The sequence below is a fragment of the Pantherophis guttatus genome, chromosome 1 (assembly GCF_059756535.1).
Source record: "Pantherophis guttatus breed Tessera chromosome 1, ASM5975653v1, whole genome shotgun sequence".
In the NCBI taxonomy this organism is placed as follows: domain Eukaryota; kingdom Metazoa; phylum Chordata; class Lepidosauria; order Squamata; family Colubridae; genus Pantherophis; species Pantherophis guttatus.
This window is the reverse complement of record NC_142063.1, coordinates 309,982,867-310,010,678: the sequence shown is the minus strand read 5'-3', so window position 1 is coordinate 310,010,678 and position 27,812 is coordinate 309,982,867. Positions and strand designations below refer to the sequence as shown.

Here is a 27,812-nt window from a genome sequence, read left to right as displayed (position 1 = left end):
TTTAAATTTTGTATTTATGTATTTTACTGTTTGGCTGTTCACCGCCCTGAGTCCTTCGGGAGTAGGGCGGTATACAAATCAAATAAAGATAAAGATAAAGAGATGATTCCTGGTTGGATAGGACTAAATAAGTGTAAGGAAGCTTAATAAATTTACAGTACATGAAAAGTAGTTGTTCTTTGTTATTTTCCTTCCTCAATGGCTTTGCTTTGCTTTCTCTTTCACCGTGCTTCTGAGTCCATTGTCTGTTATCATGTCCATAATTTTTTTTTTAGGCTCCTTTTTATTTTCTCTCCTGACATTCATTTTCTTTTGTAGATTTTAAAAACATGAGAAAAACAGAGATGCTTCCATATTCCTTTACAGGACAGAAATCTGACAGCTCACAATAACCTGGTCAGGAAATATGGTGCTCCCATAAAGCAGAGGAGTTCATCCTGGGATCCTAGGGCAACGTGCGGCCCCCATGAGGACTTGGCTGCTCCAAGCTATGAGCATCATCAAAGGTTCCTACTGAATTTTAATTGGTAATGTGACAGCAGGATTCTATATTTAACTCCGTGGGGAATAATCAAATGTACTGCAATTAATTACATGTGGATTTAAATTTAATCAAATTTAATTTTTCGTAAGACCCTACCCACCTTGGAGAGTGTACTTGTGGCAATTCACTTGGCTTAAAAATTGTTTCCTAGTCCTGCCATAAAGAAAGTCAGTCTATACTGGATTATAGGGAGTAAGTACAAATGAATGTCAGCAAACAAAACTACTCTGAATATTGCAGTGTGCTAAGTTCTCTCACTGATGCCAAATACCCAGATCTAGAGTGCAAAAAGTACATGATGAGCACATGAAGCAGAGGCAGACACATCGTAACTCCACCTTTCCTGAAACCCTGATAGACTGAAAACCCTGATGCACAGAGATGTTCTTCCTTGAGCATCACATGACTCACCACAAATCTTGAAGGCGGATCCTCAGGGAAGAGAGTGATGGTGGGAGGCAGGAGGAGCTTATTTCCCAGTTGCTCAGGGAGGCATGGGCAACGTAGAAGCAAGCATGGCTCTGTTTTTCCTCAGCCTGTGGCTCCTCTTGGGGGCTTGCTTTGGGTGCCAGCATCCCCTCTGTCAGTGCTCGGACAGAATGGCATTCATCTGTCAGGAGAGTGAGGTGACCTATGTACCACGGGACATCCCCAGGAATTCCACTGAACTGTGAGTAAAAAAAGAGAAGCAGACAAAAAACAGCCAAGTCAACAGCAGCTTTTGTTCTTGCCTTTCTGGGTCAGCTTCTCATCTGATAGGTCCGGTGAACATTTTCAATGTGTTTGTGTGGGGTGGAAGCTTTCGGGGATTGATGATTCTTCCAGAGCACTGCAGCCCTTGAAGTTCATTCCCATGGTATTTTGCAGCTGCAGAGCAAAGATAAGCCACCTCAGACAGAAGTTTAAAACAAAGTTTCTTTTGATAGCGGTGAATGCTTCCAAAATAATTTATATTAAAACACCCAGTACTTCCTCTCTAAAGCTTGAATTTTAGCGCAGTTGAAACTGAACAGAGCACATCTGCTTGCTAAGAAGCTAGAAATCTGGCAATGGTCACTTCTTCAGGAAGAAGGTATGGGTTTCTTGGCATAAACTTGGTGGTTTGTGTTAGGATCACACAGTACTTTCCAGAGTTTTGTAAAGAGGCAGGGTGACTCTTAAGAAAGTCAGTGGAGCAAATGGTCCTTGTGAAGAACAGCTAATGAGAATAAATGAGACAGTTTCTCCAGCGGAAGAGTTTCTTAAAGTTTTCATTCATTTTCCACAGACCTGAAGCAATTTACAAATTGCTCCCATCCTCTCCTGGAGCACCAATGCTGTGTTGTTACTACATTAAAAACAATGGTATTTTTCCCATCTCAAAAATAAAACAGTTTCTCCATCTGCCTGCTAAAGATGCAGAATACAAAAATGTGCCCATATCTGTGAAGATACAAAATGAGTTCATAGCATTAAATCTTGCTTGATAGAGCTGAAGCCTTTAGATGTCTCAGAGTTCAGTGGAGCTTAGTCCCAAGAAAGTGGGTCTAATGTGACAGTCTTAATGAACCTCATGACATAGCTGTAACTTCAGAAGAGCTGCATTACATCAGTAAAGTTTTTCAGGATTATTGGGATCTTTACAAAGAAGAGACTTTGTAAGTGAATTTGCAGTTTCTTTTTATGAGCAAAGATCAATGCAACCATGTACCAAAAGCAAGAATGTACAAAATTTAGACATGAAGATTTCTTCTCTAAATAAAGATGTAATTTAAAAAAATATTGTATTTCCATGCAAGTAATAGCAAAAAAGTAAATAGCCTGAGAGAGAACTGAAGGTGACTGAGTAGTGAGATCATCTACTAGTAAATTTGTGTCTGGCTAGTGTGCAAGTTGGACTCACCCCTCAAAATGAAAATCCATTTTTATAAAAGTAATATATCAAGGCAAAGGGCAGGCTAGATATTATCTATCATATATATCTTTCTATGTAATGAATAGCATTATTGGAGAAATGTGATACTGGACAGCTCAAATACATTTTCAGTGTATTTCACTTCTTCGTAACCATGGCACAAACATTTCCCAGCAACTTTTGTTTCTAGTGTGTCCTCATAATATTGCCTTTATCTTATCCCACTCTCCATTCTTCATAACTGACACAGTTTAGAGTCAAATATTTATTTATTTAATTGTCAAATTTATATGGCTGCCCATTTGACACAAAAGTAGCAAAGAATAAAATCACCAATTAAAACATTCTACAAAAGCAGTTAGAAATAATAAACACACATACGATCAGGTAAGGGAATGCATCGTTGGGGACCCTCCATAGTTAAGCACAGTCCAAAACAAGCCCATCAGGCAGCTAATATGGACAAGCTCTCCTTTAAAACAGCATTGACTTTTGTGAGGACTGTGAAAAAAAGCAAAAGAGTGGTTAGAATATCCTGAGGAAAGGGCAGGGCTCATGAGTTGATTAACAAAAGTTCCCCAGATTTCAGTGTTTCATTTCAGACCATCTGTATCTATTAACATTTATTTTGTTTTTATGTCACTCTTTTAGACCGTTAGGCAGGAACATTGAAAAAATATCATGGAGGAAGGCACTGCCAAATACCTTGCACTACTGCCAAACTGGATAGTTGTGTTCATGTAAACACTAGGAGTCAGCTTGACAAGGAGTCAGTTTGGCATCTTTACCTTTTCATTTTTTGGCAGTAAACCAATGTCCTGGTTCTATCTCTTAAAAAGTATGTATGTATGTATGTATGTATGTATGTATGTATGTATGTATGTATGTATCCAAAAATTCATATTCTGCTTGACAGAAAATCTTAGTCATATTGTAGAAATAGGCAAAAAAACCCCACCCATTTCTATCCTTGTAGAAATTATGCTATCAATTGCATTTTTAATCTTCCTGCATCTTTTTACCTGAGGAATAATCACAACTCTGCTTTAGATTTTGTTTGAGACTAAATTTCAACAGCAGTGTGCAGTCTGTCTCTTTTATAACATTTATTCTTCTCAGCTGTTCCTCTCAGCTGTTCTTATGCGAAAGTATTCACTCAACAATCCAAATTTGGAAGAAAAGCAGATGGATGAAAGGAAAAGATAAAAAAGTGTCCATTAATCAAACACTTAATAGGCGTTGAACCAAATATTGATTCAGTGTCTTCTTTTGAGAGTTCAAGAACACTGTGAAAAGTCATAATGGCAATGCCTAGATGAGCATGTTAGGCCTAGGGATTTAATAGAAAGATAGGCCATATTCAATATAAAATCAAGAGGTTCAAAAGAATTATTTAATTCAATCAAATCCAATCCCCACTCAATGCAGGAATCAAATAATCATGCAGGGAGGTAGTAGGATTTCTTTCTCTCTTTTCTCCTGAATCACAGAAAATGTTCCCCATAAATATTTTCTAGTTGGGCTCCTTAGTCTCTTGAGCTGAGTCAGATGGCCAGGATGGGCTACAGGAGGCCCCCTTTCTATTTTCAATAATTGTTCCATTTGTGCATGAATATCGATGAAAGCAATTCTTTCCCTGGATTTGTATGATGTGATTAATTATATCATTGAAAGATCTAGCTGGTCCTTTTGTACAACATACTAAGATTGATTAGTTGCAATTGAGGTTGTGGTATTGTGTGTGTCTATGTATATGTGCTTTATAAAATGGGTTCATTTACTAAACAAGTATATTAACCAAATTAAGCAAGTCCAATAATCATATACAGGCTTGCACAGATTTACCTTGGAAAAAATCCCACTGAAGGCAACACTTAAATTAGAGTTCACACACTTCCTTACTCATCAAAGTGTTTAGGTATTCAAAGAATAATGTGGAAATGTAGCAAAAATCTACAACCCCCCATTTTACTCTGATCATTAAATAAGACTTTACTTCTATTAAAGATCAATATGAAGATACTGCTCAAAATATGTATTTCAGAAATTCTATAAATGAAGCAGTTCATTCAGTAACTTTGTGCAGAGTATAACAGAATAACAGAAAAGGAGAGTAGATTATTACAAAATGGGTAGATTAATTTATAGAATACTACCATCTCTTTTAGTGACTTGAGTTTACACATTTGCTAAAATGTAATATGGTCTGATTTTGGCTTACAGTTCTGCAATATTCAGATACATCTATACTCTGATGTGTTTTTATAGATCTCATAACTTGGGTATTCAGATAAAGGAATAATTTCTAATACAGAAACAAGCTCATTTGAAATCATTGCCAGATCACTGCTATCTAGGCATGCTATAAAGTAAAATTTAGATGACCTAGCATTATTATTGCAAAGCTATCGCTTGAGAATATCCACAAGTACAGTGTGCTGTAAATATGATAGTGTATGCATACAAGAGAGAGAATATCGTCGATGTAATAGAGTAATATAATGATAGCATGCCAGATGTTGAATATTAGATATTCAGAAATGCCTTCTGAGCCAAGGAGTTCACTAGATAATCTAAATGAGGCACTATTCTTACTATAGTGAGGATAAAATGAAAAAGGAGATCAAAAGAACATGGGAATCTCTGAGGGTTCCCTTTCAAGAAAAAAATGGGTGAAAAATAAGTAGTAAGAGAAGATAAATAATATATTAAATCTCCCCAACAAAATGCCCTACAAAGGTCCAAGGCAATGCTTCTCAATGTTGGCAACTTTAAGATGTGTGGATTTCCCCAGTCAGCAAATTTTAGCCTTTCATGCAGTCCCCAGAAATGTTTCGTATCTTTCTGGCTGCTCCCCCACACCTCCAATGTCATTAGCTTGTTTTCATTGCTAATAACAAGTACATATGTTAGAACCTTGCTTTTTGGCCAAGATTTACAGGACAGCTTGAGCTAAGTACACTATTTTCACACTGGAAACAATAAAGATAGAGATTACAGAAGTTTCCTGCTCTCACTAGTTTGAAATATTCCTATGAATTTTGCAAGCAATCAAGGTTGCAGAAGATTGTTGCTGCTCTTTGTCTGCTAACTATTGAGTCTAGACAGGGAGGATGAGGAGCCTAAACAAAAAGTTGGAATATAGACATCCAATGCTGATTTGCTCACTCAGTTTTATCTTTGAGAAACAATTCTTTTAAAAATTACTGTCTTTCTGATGACACGTCCTTAAAGTAGATTACACACTGAAAGATCTGAATTTATCTGCCAGGAATTTTCAATCATTTCTGCTGTCTGATCTATGAAATATAAAAATAGGGATGGGGTATATTTAATGTAATTACATTCATCAATAGACTTCTCTACCAACCAAAGGCTTGTAATGCATCGCAGACATCAATAGTAAAACCTTCAGATTAAACAAATGCATGTAGTTTTGAACCCGGAACATTCTATAAATAAACGTACTTAAAAGGTCATCTCCCTAGTCTGCTCCTTGAAACAGCAGTGTTTGGAAGTCACGTATAAGGAGATTTATTACTGGGAAGTTGTACCAACTGTCTCTATTAAGTTCAGGTTGGGACATTTCCTTCCAAAAGACTGAACCTATGAGGAACCCAGCACTTCTTTGGTGAAAGGTGGAAGACTGTCTTGAGTTCTGCTTCAAAAAACCTTGTGTCCTGATTTTTTTTCCCTCCACACTGCTGGCCATTGATAACTATGCTTGGATTTACAGCATCTGCATTGCATTATTTCTAAAATTCACCCTTTATCTTTACTTAATGGTAGAAGATAATTTATGGAGAAAACTAGCTTGCCATTCATTTAGCACCTGCTTCCTATTATTTACTTCAAAACAGAGCAACATATCTGCTAAAATGCATTGCCTAAGCCAGAGGTGTCAAACTCAAATTGTCACATAGTCATGTGACATATCGTGACTTTTCCCTCTTCGCTAAACCGGGGTGGGCGTGGCCAGTGCGTGACACATCCAGCATGCAGGCCGCAAATTTGACACCCCTGGTCTAAGCCAACTGCCTCTCTGTCCAGCTTCTTAATCAGGACTAGTCCATTAGCACTAGGTCAGTCATTCCAGATTACCAGGTATATTTTTTATTATTGAATTTATAAGCCACTTCTCTGTGTATTCCAACATCCAAGTGAGTTTGCAATAGTAACAAAACTGAAGTTTCTTTCTCACATACCTAATAGTCTAACTTCTAAGAGCCAAATCTTCAGAAAGATCTTTTCTGTTGACTGATAGTGGACAGGCTCATAGCAGGTGAGGTAACCCTGGAGATTACCAGAGTCTAAGCCATTTGGGGCTTTAAAGGTCAACAACTTTAAACTGTGCAGGCAGTTATTATCACTTAGTGGTTGCAGGTTTTTTGCTTAGGTAAAGATAGTGAAAATAAGGTGCAACTAACTGATGGTAACTTTAGCCAGCTCAGGTATTCACCTTTGGCACAATAGCAATAGTATTTTGGGAAAATGCAACCTAAGCCTGAGCAAATTTCAAAAGTCCCAAAATTCATTTTTTTCCTAACTCATAGCACCTCTATTTTATCTGTATTGAGTTTCAGCTTGTTCTCCCTCTCCCAGCTCATTTTCAAGTAGGCAACATTCAAGTGTACTAAAAAGCTGGGTATCATCAGCATTCCGACAGTATCCGAAACCAAACTCCAAATGACTTCCTTGTGGTTTCGTGTATATGTTAAACAGCATAAGAAATAACTCAGAGCTTTGTGGAATGGCATGAAATCTTGAGTGATTCTGGACTGGATAGCCTCAGCATGGACTCTGAACTCCTGCAAAAAGTCTAAGACTTAATACTATGGCAAAGAAGAATAGTACACTAAATAGCATTCCTATATTTCCCTGGTCACCCAAATGCAGCAGCATTCAAACTTGGCCGGCTGATGGGTGGCAATCCTGTATAGTCTTGCCACCTCTCTAGGTTAAAGTTGCAGTATACACAAGGAAGTTAGATGAAAGATAAGTTAGACCTCCAATTTTAATTTCTGCTTTTTATGCCACATCAGTTGCTAATAATATTTCTATAGTTGTTGTTTTAACCATTTGGCCATGTCTGACTCTTAGCTCCTTGTCAAGCACAGCTTCTTTCAGTTGTTGGATGTTCATCTTTGTATCAGTTTTGATGTTATCAGGTCGGCATGTACTTTGCTTGCCCCTTCTTGTTCCCCTAACCATTCCCAGCATCACTGATTTCTCCAATGAAGTTGCATGCATGACATGGCCAAAGTAAATTAGACATAGTCTTGTGATTTTGGCTTCTAATGATGTGTCTGGTTTTATATGATTCAGCATCTCTCTGTTGGTTGCTCTGCAAGTCCATGGCATGCATAATAATTTACGCCAGCACCACAGTTCAAAGGTGTCAATTCTTCTTCAATCAGCCATCCTTAGTGTCCAATTCTCATACCCAAACATCATTGTAGGGAAGACTATTCTCTAACTAACCTGCTTTTTATATTTATTTCAATATCTCTGCTTTTCCAGACCTTATACATGTTAACCATTGCACTGTGGCCTAAGGTTATCCTGCATTTGACTTCAGGAGCAGAAGTACCATCGTGAACAATTTTTGATCCAAGGAAAATAAATTCTCGAACTAATTCAATTTCTTCTTTATTGATTTTAAACATTGCATGTCTATGTCATTAACTTTGTTTTCATTACGTTAAAACTCAAACATTTAAATATTCAAATATTTCTATTATCAAGCATTTAATCCTAAATTAAATTGCTAATCTAGTAACTATCACAGGGAAAGAAAGAACCAGCTTCTTCCAGTTTTTCTACCAGGATATTCTGTAATACAGCAGGCTAGGGACTGACAATGAAGAAGTAGCCAAGTTGCAGCTTCCCATCATATTCCCACTTTGACTTGCTGTTTTAATCTTTGACCTCTAGCATTTAATATTCCTGGCCCTTGGCTGCAGTAAATATAATGATGCATGTTTTTTCATTCAACTGTTTTTCCCACCATTTCCCCAATACATTTACTAATGCCAAACAAAGATCAAATAACAAAAAAAGCAGTTCCTGCTGTATTAGAATCTCAAGACACTAGTTATGTAGATGAACATGTTGATTCCACTCAAGGAGCTCTCATCCCCTTTGATGATGACACCATCAGCAGGGAGTGAGGTCTTGTTTAGCCTAAGGAGCAAGCTGAGGAAATCTTTAGGCAGGAAAGCTCCTTATCAGGAATTCTTCAACACCATAATTCTGCAAAGAAAACTGGAAGCAGGAAATAGCTGTTCCCTTCTGCAGAGTCTCCCCCAATGTGTGCTGGAGTAGGACTTCACAAGGAAAGAAAGTGACCTGCTATTAGTGGTTCTTAACCTTGCTGCCTAAGGTAGCTTCTCACTACATTGGTCCTTTGGTAAATTAGTCCTTTGCTAAAGGTTGCCAGGAGACCAACCTCAAAACATTTGTTGTGGCTTGAAGACTATCAGAATGGTCAAAAGAAGAGAACAGTTTAGGGGAAGAGAAAGATTTCAAGTGAAGTCCATAAAACCTGAGAACATATTGAATGCAAGAATCTCACTGCAGTCACCCCATTCCTATTTTTCTCATCTCTCCTTATCATCTTTTTCATATGAGAGGCCACAGAATGATTCAAAGTCTATTACTGAACATTAGAAATGAGATCTAGTTGCCAAGGCAGTTGTTATCATTGGGTAAAGCCATCAAAAAGGTTTTACTGCCAGCATATCCCTGAGGAATATAGAAGATTTACTGCTATTCCTAGAGAAATTTGGTAAGATGTTTTGCCAGGGAAATAACTTGCCAGGGAAATAATTTCAAGAGGTCATTTGTGCACAGCTTTAATAAACCTTATATAAGCTAGATGTCATTACCACTATGCAGATGATTTATTGCTTATATCCCATTCTCAGATAGGCTTGTACAGACAGTTAAGAGCTTTAGTTAGCTATTGCTCTTTAAATTATCTAACTGAATGCAGAAAAATCAAAGGTGTTCCTTTCCCCCCACCCCCCAGCTAGAAAAAAAGGAAAAGATACAAATGGAGAATTGGGGCACATAGAAGTAGAGCAAGTTTTCACTTGCATTAGCACTGTCCACAAGAGTTATTATCACCTGTATAAGTGGTAATCATAATACTTACACATTAAGGGGGGGGTGTTTATTGTGAGTCTATAATTTTACTTGTAAGGCAGGTTTAATGTGAAAGTGTATTCCAATACAGTGAATTATACTGTTCAACTTTAGCAACTCCTGAAATAGCACAATTCCATTCTACAATTGCTCTTATCACAATGAAACACAGGGCTTCTTGAGTTAGTGTCTCTCATGGGTAAACAAACAAGGACTCTGTGTACTTCTGGAAATTCCTTGAAAGAAATACTTAAGGCCAATGGCAAAAAAGGGGAACAAACCGTTATTAAAACACCGATAAAAATGTCTCTACAAACAAAAGTCTGCTTTCATTCTCAGGAATGAAGGGCTATGTTTACTTATTTACACAGTTAACATGAACATTGTTATTTAACATCTTTGTTAAATAGTTAAAACCAGGGATTTGGAGATGTTTTGGCACTTGGTTGTTGTTTCAGTAAGTCAGACATGTTTTCCTTTATTATAAACTGGACTACGCCTCTCTAGTCATTTTCAGAACTCTCCCATAAAAACATTTCTTGGATTTCTCCACTGATTTTATTGATTTATTTAAAGCATTTTATGACCAGGCAAATCAGACAACATGGCAATTGATTTTGATAGGCAATAAATTCTTTCAACTTCATTGATTCATTCAAGAACTTACACACCCAGATGATAAGTGGCTCTCTCTTTCTATTTGTTTAGTTTATACATGTCACATGCTACCTAGCAACCTTATTATATGATCAAAAAATTGTTCTCTTTCTAGAGAGAGAGAGAAAAAAAAGATATTGAGAAAGAGACTGATATATATTCCTATATATTTCTTCACCTCTCCTTCATCAACTCCCTGCTCCATCTTTCTGGAATTGTTCGGGTCTCCCTAGAACCTTTTATTTTTCTATTTCCTATTCCATTTATTATTGTGACTCTCAGCATTATTCTCCATTTGTCAGTGCATAGATGACATGGATGTTGCTGTTTTGGCAACTTAAACCCAGAGACTGACGATCAGAAACAGAATATAAAGAAAAGTTCCCATTTTATATCCCTTCGGAATGCTATGAATTATCTCTGCCTCTCATTCTGTTTTGGGTTTAATTAGAAAAAAATCTGGAATTAGTTTCAGGATTAAAATTAATCCCATCCTGAATTTATTATGCTTCCATGAAAACATGAAAATGTTTACTTTTGAGTAGCCTGTATATGATTTTGCTGGTAATTTGTAGCAACTTTTAGAGCCTTCATTATGTATGCATTCATGTATGTATGTATGTATGTATGTATGTATGTATGTATGTATGTATATGACCGAAGGTGAAGTCTATGCAAAGAGGCTTCAGAGGCACATAGTGGCAAGGTGTAACACGCAGGCAGGAACAACAGACACTGAATGGCACAATAAAATAGCTGACATTATAGCTGACGTATAAAGGAACATCTGTACAGTATGGGACCTTGACCTTCCCAAGTCCAGATGAGAGATCCCAAAAATGTCAGGGGGTATAAGAGGGCTAAGATACTGTGGGACTTTCAGATCCAGGCAGGCAGGCAATTACTTGCCAAATGACCAGTTATTGTGGTAGTAGACAAGGATCAGAGGACAGCAGTGGTGATAGATGTAATAGTGCCAAGAGATAGCAACATCAAGAAGGAGTATGAGAAATTAGAGAAATACCAGAGCGAGAAGGAGAGGATGTGGAAAGTAAAGGCCAAAGTGGCCTTAGTGGTGGTAGGAGCACTTGGAGCTGTGGCTCCAGTAGATCCCAGAAACAACATTAGAGCTATCTGTCCAAAAGAGTGCAGTGTTAGGAATAGCTAAGATACAGTGCAAAACCCTTATTCTCTCATGCCTTTACTAAAAGAACTGAGACTGAGAAAAATACACACCACCCATAGGGGTAAGAACTAAGAAGGGTTGTTGTTGTTGCTGCTGTTGTTGTTGTTGCAAAAGAGCAACCTTCCTTCATATAATCACACTGAGTTTCTTCATATTATATGCATAATCATATTAAGATAATACAAGATAATGCTCATATACATTGGGAATGCTCCTGTATATTGACAAAGCATAAGACGTTCCTGGTATCTTGGCCCATAATTGATCATATCATCACTGCAGTGTCATCCAGTTACACAAAACCATATGCATATCAATAAAATCAATTAATAAATAAATAAAATAAATTAAGAAAGAAATCTTAATGAGGCATTGTATCTGATTTCATAAAATCGTGATCAAGAGGATCCTTTGTGAAAAGGAAAATGCAAATGAGTGAAGAACTCTCTGCACAACATTTAGATATAAAAGAAAAATAAGAGAGGATTTCTAATGCTCTTATGTGATTATGCTTCAAAAATAAAATCAAGTAATTTGGAACATAAAATGTGAATTATTAATTATAGGATAAGAGCATTCATTGGGATAGTTTCAGCTTCCAGAAAAAAAAAAGGAAAGCTAAGTTGTATTCTTTTTTTTATTTCATTAATACCAGAATCAGTGCACTGTTTAATTTCCTATCCAGACCAAGCTCACATTAACATCAACTAGATCAGAGGTAAGCACTGTTTGAAGAGGCGAGAGAGAGTTGCAACATAAACTTCTGATATTCTCGAAGGCTATAGGACAGGGCTGTCAAATTGCCGGCCAGCGGGTCAGATGTATCACACAGTGGCTATGCCCACACCCAGTTTACCGAAGGGGAAAAAAGTCCCAATACATCACGTGACAACACTGTGATGATGTGACTTTGACACCTCTGCTACAGGACATCACCAGCAGGAACATGAACTGTTGGGAGGGAGATTTTTTAAAAGAAAATGTTAAAGAATTAAGAGTAGTTAGAAATAGGAAGCCCACCAATATTAAATCATTTGCCTTCTCAACTATCCAGAGAACAGAAAGAAGCAACAATTCCAAAATTTGGCCATTTTCTACCAGATGTCAGTGGTATAATCTTGAGTTGCCAGGGATGCTGTTTACTTTTTACTATTTGCTATCTTTGAGCTCTACCAACTGTAAATTAGATCCATAGTAGAAAGGAAAATAATATATGAGCAATTATATGAAACAAAATGGCAGCTTGAAAGTATAATCATAGTTGGATAGAAATGAATAGCATCAAATTCCAACAAACAAAAGTCCTTCACTGAATTCATAATCTGCGAATTAAATTCTACTGCTGTGTGAGGGAATGACAGTCACTGGCTTAGATGGCTTTAAAAAGAAATAAGAAATTAATGGAGGTCTACAAAAGGCTATTAGCTAGCTAAATAAATGGTTCACCTCCTGAATGCAATTACATATTAATTGATGCAGGGCAAAAAGGCATTTGCTTGGTCACAATTAGACTCAGGAATAAAGAATTAAATAAGGACAGGATTATATCTCATGGATAGAAATTGCAAGACAGTGTATTTCAGGTAACCTTTTGGGGAAACTTCTTAATGATAAGTGCTATACAGAATGGAAATAGGGTTTCTTGAGAAATGATGGTAATATTTCATTTATATATGAGTATAAACCCAACTTGTTATTCCCTTTTGGGATAAACAATGTTGCACAAAATCAAAAGTACTAACAAATAAAAAATATAGTTAAATGTAGTTACAGCAACACCAGTCTTCTTAACACTCCATATTTTTCTATTCTTCTTTTAAAAAATTCTCACTTCTATCTTTTTTGAGGATCCCATTAACTTCATTCAACCTTGACTTTCTTGGGCACTCCCTTCTTCTGGAGCCATCCATCCTTCATATATTTATGACTATTAAATAATATTTGAATATTTTTGTTATGTGGTCCTCATTCATAATCTCTCTGTAGGAGTAAACTAACTCAATGTGCTGACTTTTATACTGGTCATTTAATATTCAGTCCATATATATTCATTCAGCACTGAGTTATTCTTTATTTTATTGCTTTTTATTTTACTATACACACCATTCCCTTCATTCATGCTATTTTTATGTTTCTCCTGAAATATCCACCTTTCGCTTCTGTACAGTATAACAAAATGAGTAAAAGCTCTCTCTTATTCACAGCCATTTTTGCTTCTCTCAGCAAACATTCATTACTGCCAAAACAGTACATAACTGCCCAGTACCACTCTACTGGTATTTGCATGTCCTAAAATTTGTCCTTCCATTTCTCATCTTTAGTGAACATTATATGAAGGTACACAAATATATCTATGTCTTCAGGTTTTTTTTACTATTTAACTTGCAATTGTTCGTTTCATGTTCACTGTCAAACATAGCTATTTTGGACTTTGGTACATTTCTTTTCAGATCTATACTTCTTATTACGACACACATTCAATCCAACATTTCATTGTAAATCAGTTGTATATTCAGCCAACAATACAGGATTGTCTCTAAACATGCATACATACATACATCTAACACACACATACACATGCTTTACTTTCATTATATAGCATTACTTTGCATTCATGAACTGTCAATTCCATATTCCATATTCCTTTCTGCTAGGGACATCTATCACTTATTAGCCAAATCTGCCCCTATCCAGATAGTGCCAACTTTAATGTTTCCTGATCACATTATACAGTGACAAGAAATTCTGGACTCAGTCAATAAGCTTTAATATCCATTATTTAACTAAGGTCCCTTTTACCCTTTTACCCCACATTGAAGCCTTTCCTCCATTTTCTTTCCTCCATTTAACCTAAATTATATAGAACTTCTAATTTTCTGTTCTGTCTCTTTCTATATACCTTTCATCTACTAGCTCTTGGTGCTCTGTTAAGAGAATTTCACATCTGTACCACCAACAGCAAATTTAAAGATGGGTGAGGACATTTGTTTTTGTTTGCTTGCTTTGGTTTTGTATTCCTGAATTTGTGTTAAATTTACTACAGTCTGTGGGGACTGTGGGGATACTCATTTTAAACTCACAACAGCAGATGGGAGACGCTTCATGTACTAGTATTTCTTGTCCCTCCTTTGCTGTTTCAAAGCAAATGGGCCTCTACAAATATATTTCCAGATTACAATCTCACAAAAGGGAGTGAATTGGCATTCTACAATGATTTGTACCAAGTGCTTTTGAAGAGTCTTCTCTGAAGAAATGTAATTAATTTCCTAAAGACAGAAGCAAGATTTTCTTTTCCATAATGTCTCTAAACTGCTGGAGAAGCTGGGTTTTTTTTCTTATTATTCAATTGTTATTAACATTTCCGTGCCACTGTACTCCCAATGGCTAGAACAGTGCACTTAAAAAAAAAACCCAGAGGATTAAAAGCAACAGGACAGTAATAAATAATATACATTCCACTGATGTTGACCAACAGGGCAGAACATTGAACATTTCCCAAATCATCTCTCCCAGATTTATTTTTTTATAGAAATTCATTAGGAAGAAAGTAGTCTTTATATATGGAAGCCATCTATTCTGTAAAAAGGATCCCACCATTAAGCAAGTCCTGCTATGAAGTTCCTGTAGATGGAATTCTTTCAGAAGTGGACTCCCAGCATGCCCTGCCCTGCCCTGCCCCCTCCCTCCCTCCATCCATCCCTCTCTCTCTCAGATCTTATTGGATGGGGAGATTCACTTCAGGGTAGGCAGTCTTGGAGATAAATCTTATGGATGCCGAGCATCTTTTCTTTTGAGAAGGAGTCTTTTGCCATTCCTCCCCTTTTTTATTCTTCCTTATATAATAGAAATATGGTGATTGGATGAGGGTCAGTGAAAGAATTTTTGTCACTGTGTTGAGCTTTGCACCTTGGTCTCTTAGACACAAACCAAACATTCTAACTAATGCATCACACTGGTTTTCCCCTTCCTAGATCCACCACTGGCCTTGTGAAGGAGGAATTTCTTTCTCAATGCTGCTAATCAGTGGCTTAGGACAAGGCAAGGCAAGGCAAGGCAAGGCATGGATTGGATTTTGTTTTTGCTTTTCTCACTAAATTGCTAAATTTGATGCTTTTCAGAGAGTCTCTGAAACGAGGGTACTTGGATTTGAATAAAAATATGCTTTCCATTGATAACATTTTAAGAATAGTTTTGGATAATGAGACTGGAAGCTTATTGTTTATTTCTATTTTTATTTTAACACAAAGTATCAGTAAACAAAATTTACAGCAAAGAAATGATTTGCAGAGAGCTGGGGTTGTTGATTCCTGCCTTTTGCCTGTAAACTGATATACTCTCACTTACAAATCTGGTTTCCCAACAAAAACTATACGGATGAAAGTGGTCTATTTTTCCTTCTTGGAAGGAAAAGCTTTGAAAAGCTTAAAGTTAAAAAAAAAAGGAAATGCTTTATGAACTTTACATGCTGTGTCTTCTTCCCTCCCTGCTTTTAAACACATACACATTTGCTAATTGTATAGAGTTTGAAATAAAATATATTTGTATTTGCTTTTCTTTGTGAAATATTCAGCATATCTAGATGGAGAAAAATAAGAATGCCGAATTTAAAACAAACTTCTTCAAATAGGAAGACTGATCTTTTTGTCCCTCTAAAAATTTGTGCAAACTCTTTGCAGGTGTTGAAATAAACCTTGGCTTCATTCCTTATTTTTGCTGATAGTGATAACCCAGGTGGCTGCATTCTTTCAGCCTGGAGGACATCAAGCAGCCAAATCTCTCCCTCAAATGAAGGCTGAAGGAATGGCATCAGCCTGCAGCTGGAGAAAGGGGGATAGAAAGAAGTCAAGGGGAGAGAGCTCCCAAAACCTTGAACTAAGTCTGCAAAGAAACAACTATTCATCCAGAGATATAATTGATCCAATCATTTAAGAAAGAACAGATTTGAAAGGCATGCTCCCCTCCCTTCACTTGGTTTCGCTGAACATTAAAAAAAACTGGCAGGCCTTGGGATCTGCCCTTGAATAAAGCTTGTACTTGCTATGCAGAGACAGAGCAGAGGCATTGCTAGTATAAACACCTCCATTTGGGAATACTCTACTTGACATAATGATGGTTGCACAAAGTCTTTTCTGTTGCTAGCATCAGGGTTTCTCCGGGGTTTTTTTGCGGGGGGGGGGCTTCTGCCTCTGCTCTGTTATTCTAGTGTTCTCCAACATGCTTATCTGATGTTCAAGAAAGTTACGTAAACTTTGTAAATATTAATATTCATTTTCATTAATTGTAGCTTACTCTGGAACTATTATTAGTTATAAAAATAGGATAGAACTTTGATAAATAAATTTGTGCTTTTGAGAAAAATATTACAAACAATAAAGTAATGAACCATGAACAATTGGTTTGCATGGTATGGAACATTACAGCTCTGTGTGACTTTATATGCAGGCGTTCATCCATCCACCTGTTTTAATATTTTTCTTTCTTTAGAAATGTATTGAATAATACTGCACCCCTTGAATGAAATGTTTGAGGAACAACTCACCCACTGTGTAAAAGGGTGCAGTTTCCATCAAGATGATTCAGTTCTTATCTACCATAATGATAGCCCTCTCGGGCAAATGCACATTTTCTTTAATAATGGCAGCTACCTGGTTTACATTTGTCTCCATTCAAAAAGCACCTGAAAAAGTTGGAAGAATTGGCAGTTCTATCTACTATTCTCCCCTTCTCTAGCACAAAGAATTTCCCTTTATTCCTGAAATAGAAGCCAACCCACCCCTTCAATTTCAAGTTGGCAATGTTTGTAAAGGTAGAGAAATTTGGGGCTTTGAATTATTTTTAAATCAGAACCTGTAGAAGCACATAGAAGATCAGAAACTGAAAATAATCTATTAATGTAATACTGTTATTTAAAAAGCTACTTCAGTCACTGATTGGTTGATTGATTGACTATGATTATGACTATTAACTATTGATTATGTGCCATCAAGTTGTTGTTGACTTCTAATGACCACATAGATAGATAGATTTGTTCCATGATCAGTTTTTGAGTACAATTGGAAAAACAGAGCATACAAACCATAAGAAGTGTTAGTTCTATCCTATGTTTGTCATGAAGCATCTGTATTTTTTGTTTCCATTTCTAGTTGTCACATTTTAAGGATATTGACAAAAGTGCACTTTTTTTAATTTTGTGATATAGTTTGCAGCTCAAAACAGAAATATGCACATTGATTATTTAATATATGAGAAAGAGAGGGGGGGAGGTGTCAGTGCTAATCATAATTTCCCATTTCAGGAAAAATTAATTTTCAACATTATTTCCACTGTGGCCCTTCATCCTCCACTGGCAATAGTTTAAACATTAGTAGCTAGGCTGGACTTGCTACACATTTCAAACTCTGTACTATTGTTATAACACTTTGGGGAAATTTTAAGAACCTCTATCCATTTAAGATTCTGTGATCTATTTTCATTTGTCCTGCTCTTTTAATAAGGGTGGAATGTTTTGTAATCCAGTTCTTCATGTTGTTATGAACATTGTCCAAGTCAAGAGGCAAAAGCTTCACATCCTCTGTTTTTTATCTTTTTTTCAAAATCTTGCTTTGGAAGAAAACTGTCAAGATAAACTGCTGATATGCATTCCAACTAATTATCCTTTATTTGTTGCACTTTATGAAGTTCTCCAAATAAAATTTTAATATAATTTATATAATGATGCCGTATGTGGACATCTTGGTGCCCTCAAGATTTTTAGAATGTCTACTAATTTGTATGGAATTCATATGAATTGGAACCAGAAATGTGGAGAAGGAGCAGTTCATGTGCTTAAACATGGACTGAAAAAAATGATGCTTTGTCTAGTTCTAGCAAGGATATAAGGATGGGAGAGAATTTGGTACTCTTTATAAAGGGAACTGACCTCCTAGATCAAAATTTGGATTAAATATATTTATCTTTTGATCAATTCACCTTGAATTTTGTAGTGTAGTTTTCAAATAGTTTGAAATCATACACAAACATATATAATTATGAAAACTGGGTGGAAAAGGCACATTTTAGGGGAATAAATGAAAATAAATGTATCTTCGTGTTTGTTTGTGTGTATGTATACATGGGCGCATGCATGCATATGTATACATCTACCTGACTAGTGCAGAAAGAGAATGAAACTGATCCATGTGTTCAGTTTAAATGAATTATACTTGGCTGCTACTGAGCAAATCAGCTCTTCTGGGCTGAAATTAAAGTCCCTTTTTATGCTCTGTGTGAATTACTGAATTGACATTTTAACCATGATACCGTATGATATTTCTACCAAAGGAAACTATTGCATTTCTATTGATTGGGATATTAGTTTGCCTTGGGACATTACAGGACATGCTCCAAAATCCATGAAGTGAACAAAATTTTCTGTTGGGTAATCTCTGTCTCTCAAAGGTTCAATGCTGTGTTCTTGAAATTAAGCCCAAGGCAGGAAGGCAGGAGAGCAACGCTTGCTAGAAACAGAAAGATAAAGACAATCTGTTGAAATGAAGGCTATTCTCTCCCCCTTACCTTGCCTGTTTATCTTCATTTCAGCCACAACACTGATAATAACACTTGTGTACTATAAGCAGTATAGGCCAGTAATTTCTAAGCTCTATTTGACAAGCATTTACCAAGAGAAATCTATTGATTTAATAATAAGTGGTTCCAGTGAGTCCAGATTATGCAAGTGTGCATATCACGGGTGGGTTCTACTTACTTTTACTACCAGTTCACAATGGGGCTGTGCACACACTCTTCTCCGCATATTCTTCTGCGACCTTCTGATGATGTCAGGATCAGTGGGTGGAGCCTCCCTCCGGTTTTACTACCAGTTCTATAGAACCGGTGCGAACTGGGGGCAACTCACCACTGGTGTATATGTAGACTAAATGTCCCATACCAGCAGGATTTCTTATATAACCTGTCTTCAATATGCATTGGGCTAACCTACTCTTAGACTAGTGTTGTTCAAACTTGGCAGCTTTATGATGTGTGGGCTCAGAATTCCTCTGCCACCATGCATTAAAAAAAATCAGGAAGTGGATTTAGACCAGGGCTGTCAAATTCGTGGCCCATGGGCCGGCTGCGTCACATGCTGGCCACACCCACGCCCGGTTTAGCGAAGGGGGAAAAAGTCCCGATACATGACATGATGACGACGTGACGATGTGAGTTTGACACCCCTGATTTAGACTATTCTAAAATAACAGCAAATGAATAGGTATTTGTTTTATTGAAATTAAATATTACTGATATATTTATATCAGCAAAAATATTTTTATACTTTTTCTTCATGGGGAGAAACACTGGCTTGATTTTCTCCTATCAGTTTACAAAAATAAAAAGGCCAATATTGATTACTATATATTTGGATTTCAGGACTCATAAATGGTCTACACCGGAGGTTCTTGGCCCAATATAATTTTCCAAAGGCTTTAAGGACTATTGTGCTGAAATAATATCACATGATGTTTTGTGCGGCCTTTGAAATTTAAAGATGATTTATACAATTGGCACAATCATTTCTAGAGGCTTCTTTTAGTTTATTGGAAAATGTGTGGCTCTAAAGCAGTGGGAACATAGAGGTAATATCAGGGGATGATTTGATACAAAGTCAGCTAGTGGAAATTCCAGGAGTTGTAATTCAACACACATAACTTGAGGAAACATAGTTGGGAATGGCAACTGTAGAGAGGAAGGTGGGGCTTTGCTTCCCAATGATGGCCAAAGTACATAATTGAGTTTGGCCATTTACTAATGGTATGAGACGGATCAAGGGTTAAACACAAGCTGGTTAATCTTTAATTTGGGAGAAGGGCGGTATAGAAATAAAATTATTATTATTATTATTATTATTATTATTATTATTATTATTATTATTATTAATAATAATAATAATAATAATAATAATAATAGCCAGAAAAACTATAGTCTGAGCATACTTCACTATTGGTCATGATGGCTGGAGTTATTAGGAGTTGTAGAAAAGCAAGCAGGTTCCCATTATTACCCTAAAAGGATGGTATAATGTGACAGAATTGTTCAGATTGTTTGTTTGATTATGTGCCACCAAGTAGTTTTCAACTCCTAGTGACCACATAGATACATTTTCTCCATGACAATTTATTTCTAACCTGTTTTCTCAGAACTCCCAATGGTGCACCGATCATCACTGTAACTCAGACCATCCATCTGGTGTTGATCATCCTCTTCTTTACTTTCCTTCCACCTTTCCCAACATTAGAGCCTTGTTCAGAGAGCTAGGTCTTTACATTATGTGTCTAAAGAAGAATCATTTGAGCCTGGTCCTGTGGGCCTTAGGTGAGAACTCTGGATGGATTTGTTCAATGATCCATTGATTTGTGTGTGTCCGCTACAATATTTTCACTAATCTTCTTTCCAACACCAAAGTTCAAAGGCATCAATACTGTTCTTATTTTGCTTCTTCAAAGTCCACCATTTGCTTCCATAGAGTGTCACATGGCCTGAACAATTCTGGGTTTTGTGGGTATAGACACACCACAGCATTTGACTATTTTGTCCAAGGCCTTCACTGCTACTTGGAGTGAAGTGCAATGCTATGGCATATAGTATTTCCTGATTCCTTTACTGTCAATGGTTGATCCTAAAATGCAGAAACTATCCATATTTCAATACTTCCATTGTCAAATCTATGGCTGAGTCTTCTGCCTATTGTCATTAGTTTGTTCTTTATATTTAATTTTATTCCCTTTTTCCACTTTGCTCCTTAACTTTTAGTACTAGGGAGGGTTTCAGATTCTTTGAATTTTTAGCTATCAGGGTAGTGTCAGCATAGCACAGATTATTGATGTTTCTTCCTCCAATGTTTAAAAACAGATTCATCTTCTTCCAATATAACTTTCCTTAAATGTATTTGGCATACACTTGTTGCATTACTTCATTTAGTCCAAAGCATCCTGAATTCAAGAGGACCAGTGAGTTAAAGGCCAACTGGTTGTCAGTTCTGAAGGATACACGAAAAGTTAAAAGACTGATAATCTGCCTGACAAGTGAGTGTGTCTAGTGAGGAATAGCTAACTTGAATATGAGGACATGATAGATTTTAAAGCCATATGTATCCCTATTAAGTATGAGGATAGATCAGTACTAAAATTGGAAGATGGGAGACTTAAACAGGAAGATTAAAAAAAGAACCTTATAAAACCAATAGTCCATCTAATTTTCATTAAACTATAAGTTATACATTAATTTATCTGACATCTCACACAGAAATGAAATGGCCATATCTTACAAGGAATGTTGGGAAGATAACCTCCAGCTCAATGCTGGGGTTCTACTGACTGGAAATACTAGGAATTACGATTTATCAACAATTGTAGGATCCCTGGTATAAATACTGAAGAGTGATGAAACTGAACAGATAATTTTTGATGGATGATGTATAACGGAGGGTGTATAGAAGCCATTAAGTTGCTTAAAACGTTTTTTTAGGGTAGATTTGCTCTCCTTTTCTAACTGTGCAGTGTAGCATTTCCTGGCAATATTTTCTGCTCCTTATTGTTAAAAAATAAGCTTCAATATTGAAAACATATAATTAATCTCCAATTCTAATTCTTAATATAATGAAGCTAAGCTCCTAGAAACATTTTATTTGAGGAGAAGCAGATTATTAACTTTTCTAATAATCATCTGTCCTGAGGTGGGATTTTTGTTGTTGTTATTGTTTTTGTTTTTTGCTAATATTCTATGTCTTGGCAAAAAAAAAAAACAGAATTTTAAGTATTTTATTGGGACAGGAAAAATCTGGTTTCAGCTATAATGCACTTCTTCCCTGAGTTTGAGAAAAGTGAAGATTTAGGACATCAGTAGAAGGCTGCTGAGCTGGAAATACTGATATTCCCATTAATGCTATTTTTCTTGATAGGATCAGCAAGGGACATTGAAAAGAAACTCAGTATAAAAATACCCCACTGAAATAAAACCAAATCTAGCAATAGTTTTTAGAACCTCCTTTTCTCAGCATGGAATGGATTCGTTTTTGTTATCTCATTACACAGCACTGGGATCATGGAGTGACAGCAGATGGATCTCAAGAAGATGAAAGATCACTTGCCAAGGTCAATTATCAAGAAAAAAATTCTAGCCTCAAACACCCTGAATCTCTAAAATACAGCCAAGAAGAAGGCTTTATTGCTTGTTGCTTGTTAATAAAGAGGTGTACTGAATATCGGGTTTTAATGTACCAATCAGTGTATGGCTATGGGTTCAGGAGGTCTGCCATAGATGTGAGTACCTAGATGACCTTACCATGTATTAAAAAACTAAGGACGCTCAAATGCAGTTAGTACTTGATAGATCACTAAACAAAAAACCCTCTAAGCTAAGTTAGAGTTTGAAAACAAAATCTTGCAAAAAGCAATGACAAACATCAGGGAAACTAAGTTAAACTACTCTGGAAAAAGCTGGGGGTATTTTGTCCTATCCAAGAGGAATTTGTGTGTGTGCTGTTTATTTATCAAATTTATATAACTGCACCTATCTCACCAAAGCAATCCTTTGTTGTTGTTGTCATTATCCTCAGCATGAATAAATCCATTGCAGGATGAAGGCCTTTTCACGAGAAATTATGGCCCAATGCTGGCCCAATGTAGATTGGTAGAGCCGTGGTGCCATAGTACTTATAATGCAGTACTGCAGGCTAATTCACTCCTCATTCAATTCTGAACAGCTCAAGGTTGACTCAGCCTTCCATCCTTCCGAGGTCGGTAAAATGAGGACCCAGATTGTTGAGGGCAATATGCTGACTCTGTAAACCACTTAGAGAGGGCTGTAAAGCACTGTGGAGTCGTATATAAGTCTAAGTGCTATTGCTTTGCTATTGCTAGGTAGATGCTTTTTGACTTCCCAGTCTTGCCTAGGTTTGAGAGAGCATGACTATCCCAAAATAACTCATCCAACTTCTAAGCATAAAGGAGCAGTAGAACCCAGAACCTCCAAGTAGACTGTGGCTCTAACTTGGGGGAGAAGATGCTGTTGCATTATTGATATTTATGTGGAGAAAGAGAAAGCATTACATTCTTGCTCTCAGGCAGCAACAGTTTGCCTCCTTTAACTAATATACCTTATCTGAAACCAAGCAAAAGTATTACCCTTTTCAAGGCTGGTCCCATTCTGGCTGCCACCAGGGGTGAAATCCAGCAGGTTCTGACTGGTTCTGGAGAACCGGTAGAGGAAATTTTGAATAGTTCAGAAAACCAGCAAATACCATCTCTGGCTGGCCCCAGAGTGGGGTGGGAATGGAGATTTTGCAATATCCTTCCCCTGCCACGCCCACCAAGCCACACCCACACCATGCCCACCAAGCCATGCACATAAAACTGATAGTAAAAAAATTTGAATTTCACTACTGCCTATAACTGTACAGTAATACAGCAGAACAACAAGACATTCAGTGCCTCTGTTGTTAAAGGACATTGTACTAAAGCTGGGAAAGTGCAAAATCTCAATAGGTACATTTTCAAGAGTTTCAAAAAATAATTTTCCAGATATGACGATGCAATAGCTTAAGAATTGTTTAAAATTAGTCTGTGCATTAGCCCTTAATTTTTTTCAGTCACCTTTCTTTTCCTTGAGGGAGATTGAAAACAAATTATTTATTGCAGACATTAAATTGTGATTGTGGTGCATGAAAAAGTATTTCCATCTTCATTTTTAACGGCTTGCAATTGCAGCCTTGAGCACAGAGTTGTACAGATGAACAGATGAAATAGTTCTGCATGGTGAATGATTAAAACAAACATTGAATTCTTTGTCCTGATAACTCTTTTTTAGGGTATCAGTGTTGAGACTGAGAGCATCATGTTTTCATGACTAAAGCTACTTGCTGAAGGGCAAGTTTCTGAATTATTTTGTGATGTCCCAGATTTTAGCAGAAGTACCAATACAATATTCTGTTTTTATTTGGCTTCCTCTTTCTTTCACATTAATTAATTATTTAACAATTTTTCCCATTATAGTGATGAATAGAATGTATATGAAAAGCAATTTTGTACATTAGAGTGCAAGTATACTTTTGCGTAGGCAATCTGTAGTGACTGAGACAGAGAAACTCTCTGTACTGTCCCTGTTCCCAAGAACCTTTTTTTTTAATCAGACCAGATAACCCAGAATAGATTTCTATACTCACTGCAAGAAGCGTTTTTCTTTTCCCATTCTTGTTTTTGAAGAAAAAGTAAAATGGGGCACTTGGGTAATATGTTTACTGTAGCTAGGTAGATTCTTTTGGTGGAAGCCGTAATTGGTATATATTCCTATTTAATATAGGAATTGATTTCAAATCCTCCCACTTGTTCACCATTTATATACCATTTTCTTTCCAATGTGTATGTAAAACTATAAAACTCTTAAACTCGTGAAAACTCTTTTCAATAATGTCTCCTAAATACACACAGAAACATGTGTGTGTGTGTGAAAATAAACATTCCTTTCTCACCTCTATGTGTAGTGTGTGTCTTCTTCAATCTCAAATCCTCTACCAGAGATGACTGGACGTTTGAGAGTTCTGTGCATTATTTTAGCTGTTCCTAGCACTGCACTCTTACAGAGAACTCTGATGTTCCTGGGATCTGTTGGAGCCACTCTCCTAATTTTGGAGTCACAGCCACATACCACAGTGTCTGATTGATTGGCCAGTACCTGGCTATCCATCTGGATCTGGAAGCCCCACAGTATCTTAGCCCTGTTATTCTCCATAATCTTCCCATCTGGATTTAGGAAAATCTAGACCATACACTGTGCAGATATGCCCGTACACAATGCCAGTGACTTGGTTGTGCCATTCAGTATATGCTGTTCCTGCTTGCATCTTATACCTGGCCACTACGTGTTGTCTCTGAGGCCTCTATATAGTCTGCACCTCAGGTCTTGCCTAGTGGGATAGAGCTCTGCTTCTATTGAGCTGGTGCTTAGTCCCTCTTCTTGTGCTGTTATGATCAGTGCCTCAGTGCTACAATTAGTCCACCCTTTTCCAGCCACTGGCAGGATTCCCCAATATTTGCCACCTCCGCATCTGTCAATTATATTCCATGCAGGGTTTTCTCTTGCCATGGCACATCTTTTGCTTGATCTTTCTCCCATGTCTGCTGCTGCCTCAGGCATTCTTTCAGCAACTCGTCTTTGGGTGCCATCTTACTAATGTACTCCTAAATCAGGGGTGAAATTCAGCAGGTTCTAACAGGTTCTGGAGAACCAGTAGTGGAAATTTTGAACAGTTCAGAGAACTGGTAGTGGAAATTTTGAGTAGTTTGGAGAACCGGCAAATACCACCTCTGACTGGCCCCAGAGGGGGTGGGAATAGAGATTTTGCAATATCGTTCCCCCAGGAGTGGGGAGGGAATGGGGATTTTGCAGTATCCTTTTCCCTGGAGTCAGGTGGGAATGGAAATTTTGCAGTATCCTTCCCATGCCATGCCCACCAAGCCACACCCACCATGCCACACCATGCCCACAGAACTGGTAGTAAAAAAAGTTTAGATTTCACCACTGTCCTAAATCCCCTGAGTCTCAGCCAGGATAGTAGATTTGAACTCAATAGACTCCACCTGCCCTTTTTCTGTCTGGTGTACAGTCTCTGGGTGCTGGACCTGGGGTGGAGATCTCTATACATTGTGGGGAGCTTTTGAGTCTTCATATTGGCAGCTTCCATGTCCTTCATTGGCCAGCTCACTATATCAATGGAATATCTGAAGACTGGTAAAGCATATATGTTGATGGCCTGAATTTTGTTCTTTCTGTTGAACTGGCTCTTCAGAATCTGACTGATCCTGTGGTGCTACTTGAAAGTTACTACCTCCTCATTGTGCTTCCCATGTAACACTCTGGCAGAGTGCTCGGGTCATCGCCCCTGACACTGAGCTGGCCATGCTCACCCTATTCACACCCACACCCATCCCCCAAGGTCAAACACAATGCTGATGTGGCCCTTAATGAAATGGAGTTTGATACCCTGTTCTAAACTGTACTCATGTACTGGTTCATATGAACCTATACCTTGACAGTTACAATACCTGATAGGACTTTCCATTTTGTAAGGAGGCAGGTTATTGGCTGGTAATTGAATGTTGCTGTTCCCTTGTGTGGGTCTTTCATGATTGGCACTGACCTTCCTTGTGCTAACCAGTCTGGGTGGGAGCCTGCTGCTAGCAACTGGTTTGTCTTTTCTGCTAGGAATTTGAGCACAGCATGTATATCTCAAGACACTGTACTCACAGGTTCAGATCCACACTTAGCCCATGGAAATTCACTGGGAAATTTCTCCAGTCATTCTGTCTTTAACCAACCTACTTTCCTACTTCCCAATATTTTTCTGACAATTTTTACGACAGTTAGAACAATTAATCAATGGAACAACATGCCTCCAGGAGATGTGAATGTCCAACACTGGAAGTTTTTAAGAAGAAATTGGATAACCATTTCTCTGAAATGGTATAGGGTTTCTTACCTAAGCAGGGGGTTGGACTAGAAGACCTCCAAGATCCCTTCCAACTCTGTTATTCTAGTCTAGTCTAGTCTAGTCTATTCTATTCTATTCTATTCTATTCTATTCTATTCTATTCTATTCTATTCTATTCTACTCTACTCTACTGTACTTTACTGTACTCTACTGTACTTTACTGTACTCTACTGTACTCTACTCTACTATTTCTGAGAACAAAGTGATGGAAAATTTCATGAAAGCCACAGGAGCTCCTAAAACTGGGGTGGGGGGATAACAAATACAAGTATATTTCTCAGTGTGCACCAATATATTTTAATAAGCATATGCATCATTTATGCATATCTATTTCCTGTTTTTGGCAATGTGCACATGCTGTATCACTCACTGCTCTGAAACCCATGCAACCAGCTAAAAAGAAAAGTTATTTAAAGAATACTGGAAATTATTAAAAACAGAGATATGGCTATCAGAAAGGAATATTAGTTTTTAAAAGATTGAAAAATATAATCAGTCTTAAAGACTTGACTTGAATTTTGATAAGTGAAAATGGTTTTAATCAAAATTCATTTCTCCTGTAATAATCTGGATGAGAGAGAGTTCAGAATAAAAGGAAGCCTGCCTCCAAACTACTGTAACTCCATTATGAACGGGGGGCAGAGGGGAGAGGCTTTTTTGAATATAATGATAAATATTTATTATCAATTTATAAAATAGCCTTGCAGTTTAAATCATGCACTCTTTGTAATAAATAAGCATAAATTAAGTAATAACATTTTTCAGTTTGTATAGAACTCTTGCTGTAAATTACCACAAATGTCATAAAAAGGAACCAGTAATATGAAATATTATTTCTTTCATGGGAAATGAATGCTGCATACAT

General features: G+C 37.1%; 1 protein-coding gene across 2 annotated transcripts in view; it reads left to right on the top strand.

The window, feature by feature from the left end:
• Positions 1-979: 979 nt before the first annotated feature.
• Positions 980-27,812, top strand: part of FSHR (follicle stimulating hormone receptor) — a 105,346-nt gene continuing 78,513 nt past the window's right edge. The window contains exon 1 of one of the 2 annotated variants that reach the window (XM_034427420.3): positions 980-1,214. In XM_034427420.3, coding sequence (XP_034283311.2) covers positions 1,039-1,214 — 176 coding nt within the window. In that variant the 5' untranslated portion in view covers positions 980-1,038. The remainder of the gene's footprint in view (positions 1,215-27,812) is intronic. The other variant, XM_034427421.3, reaches the window with a different exon arrangement.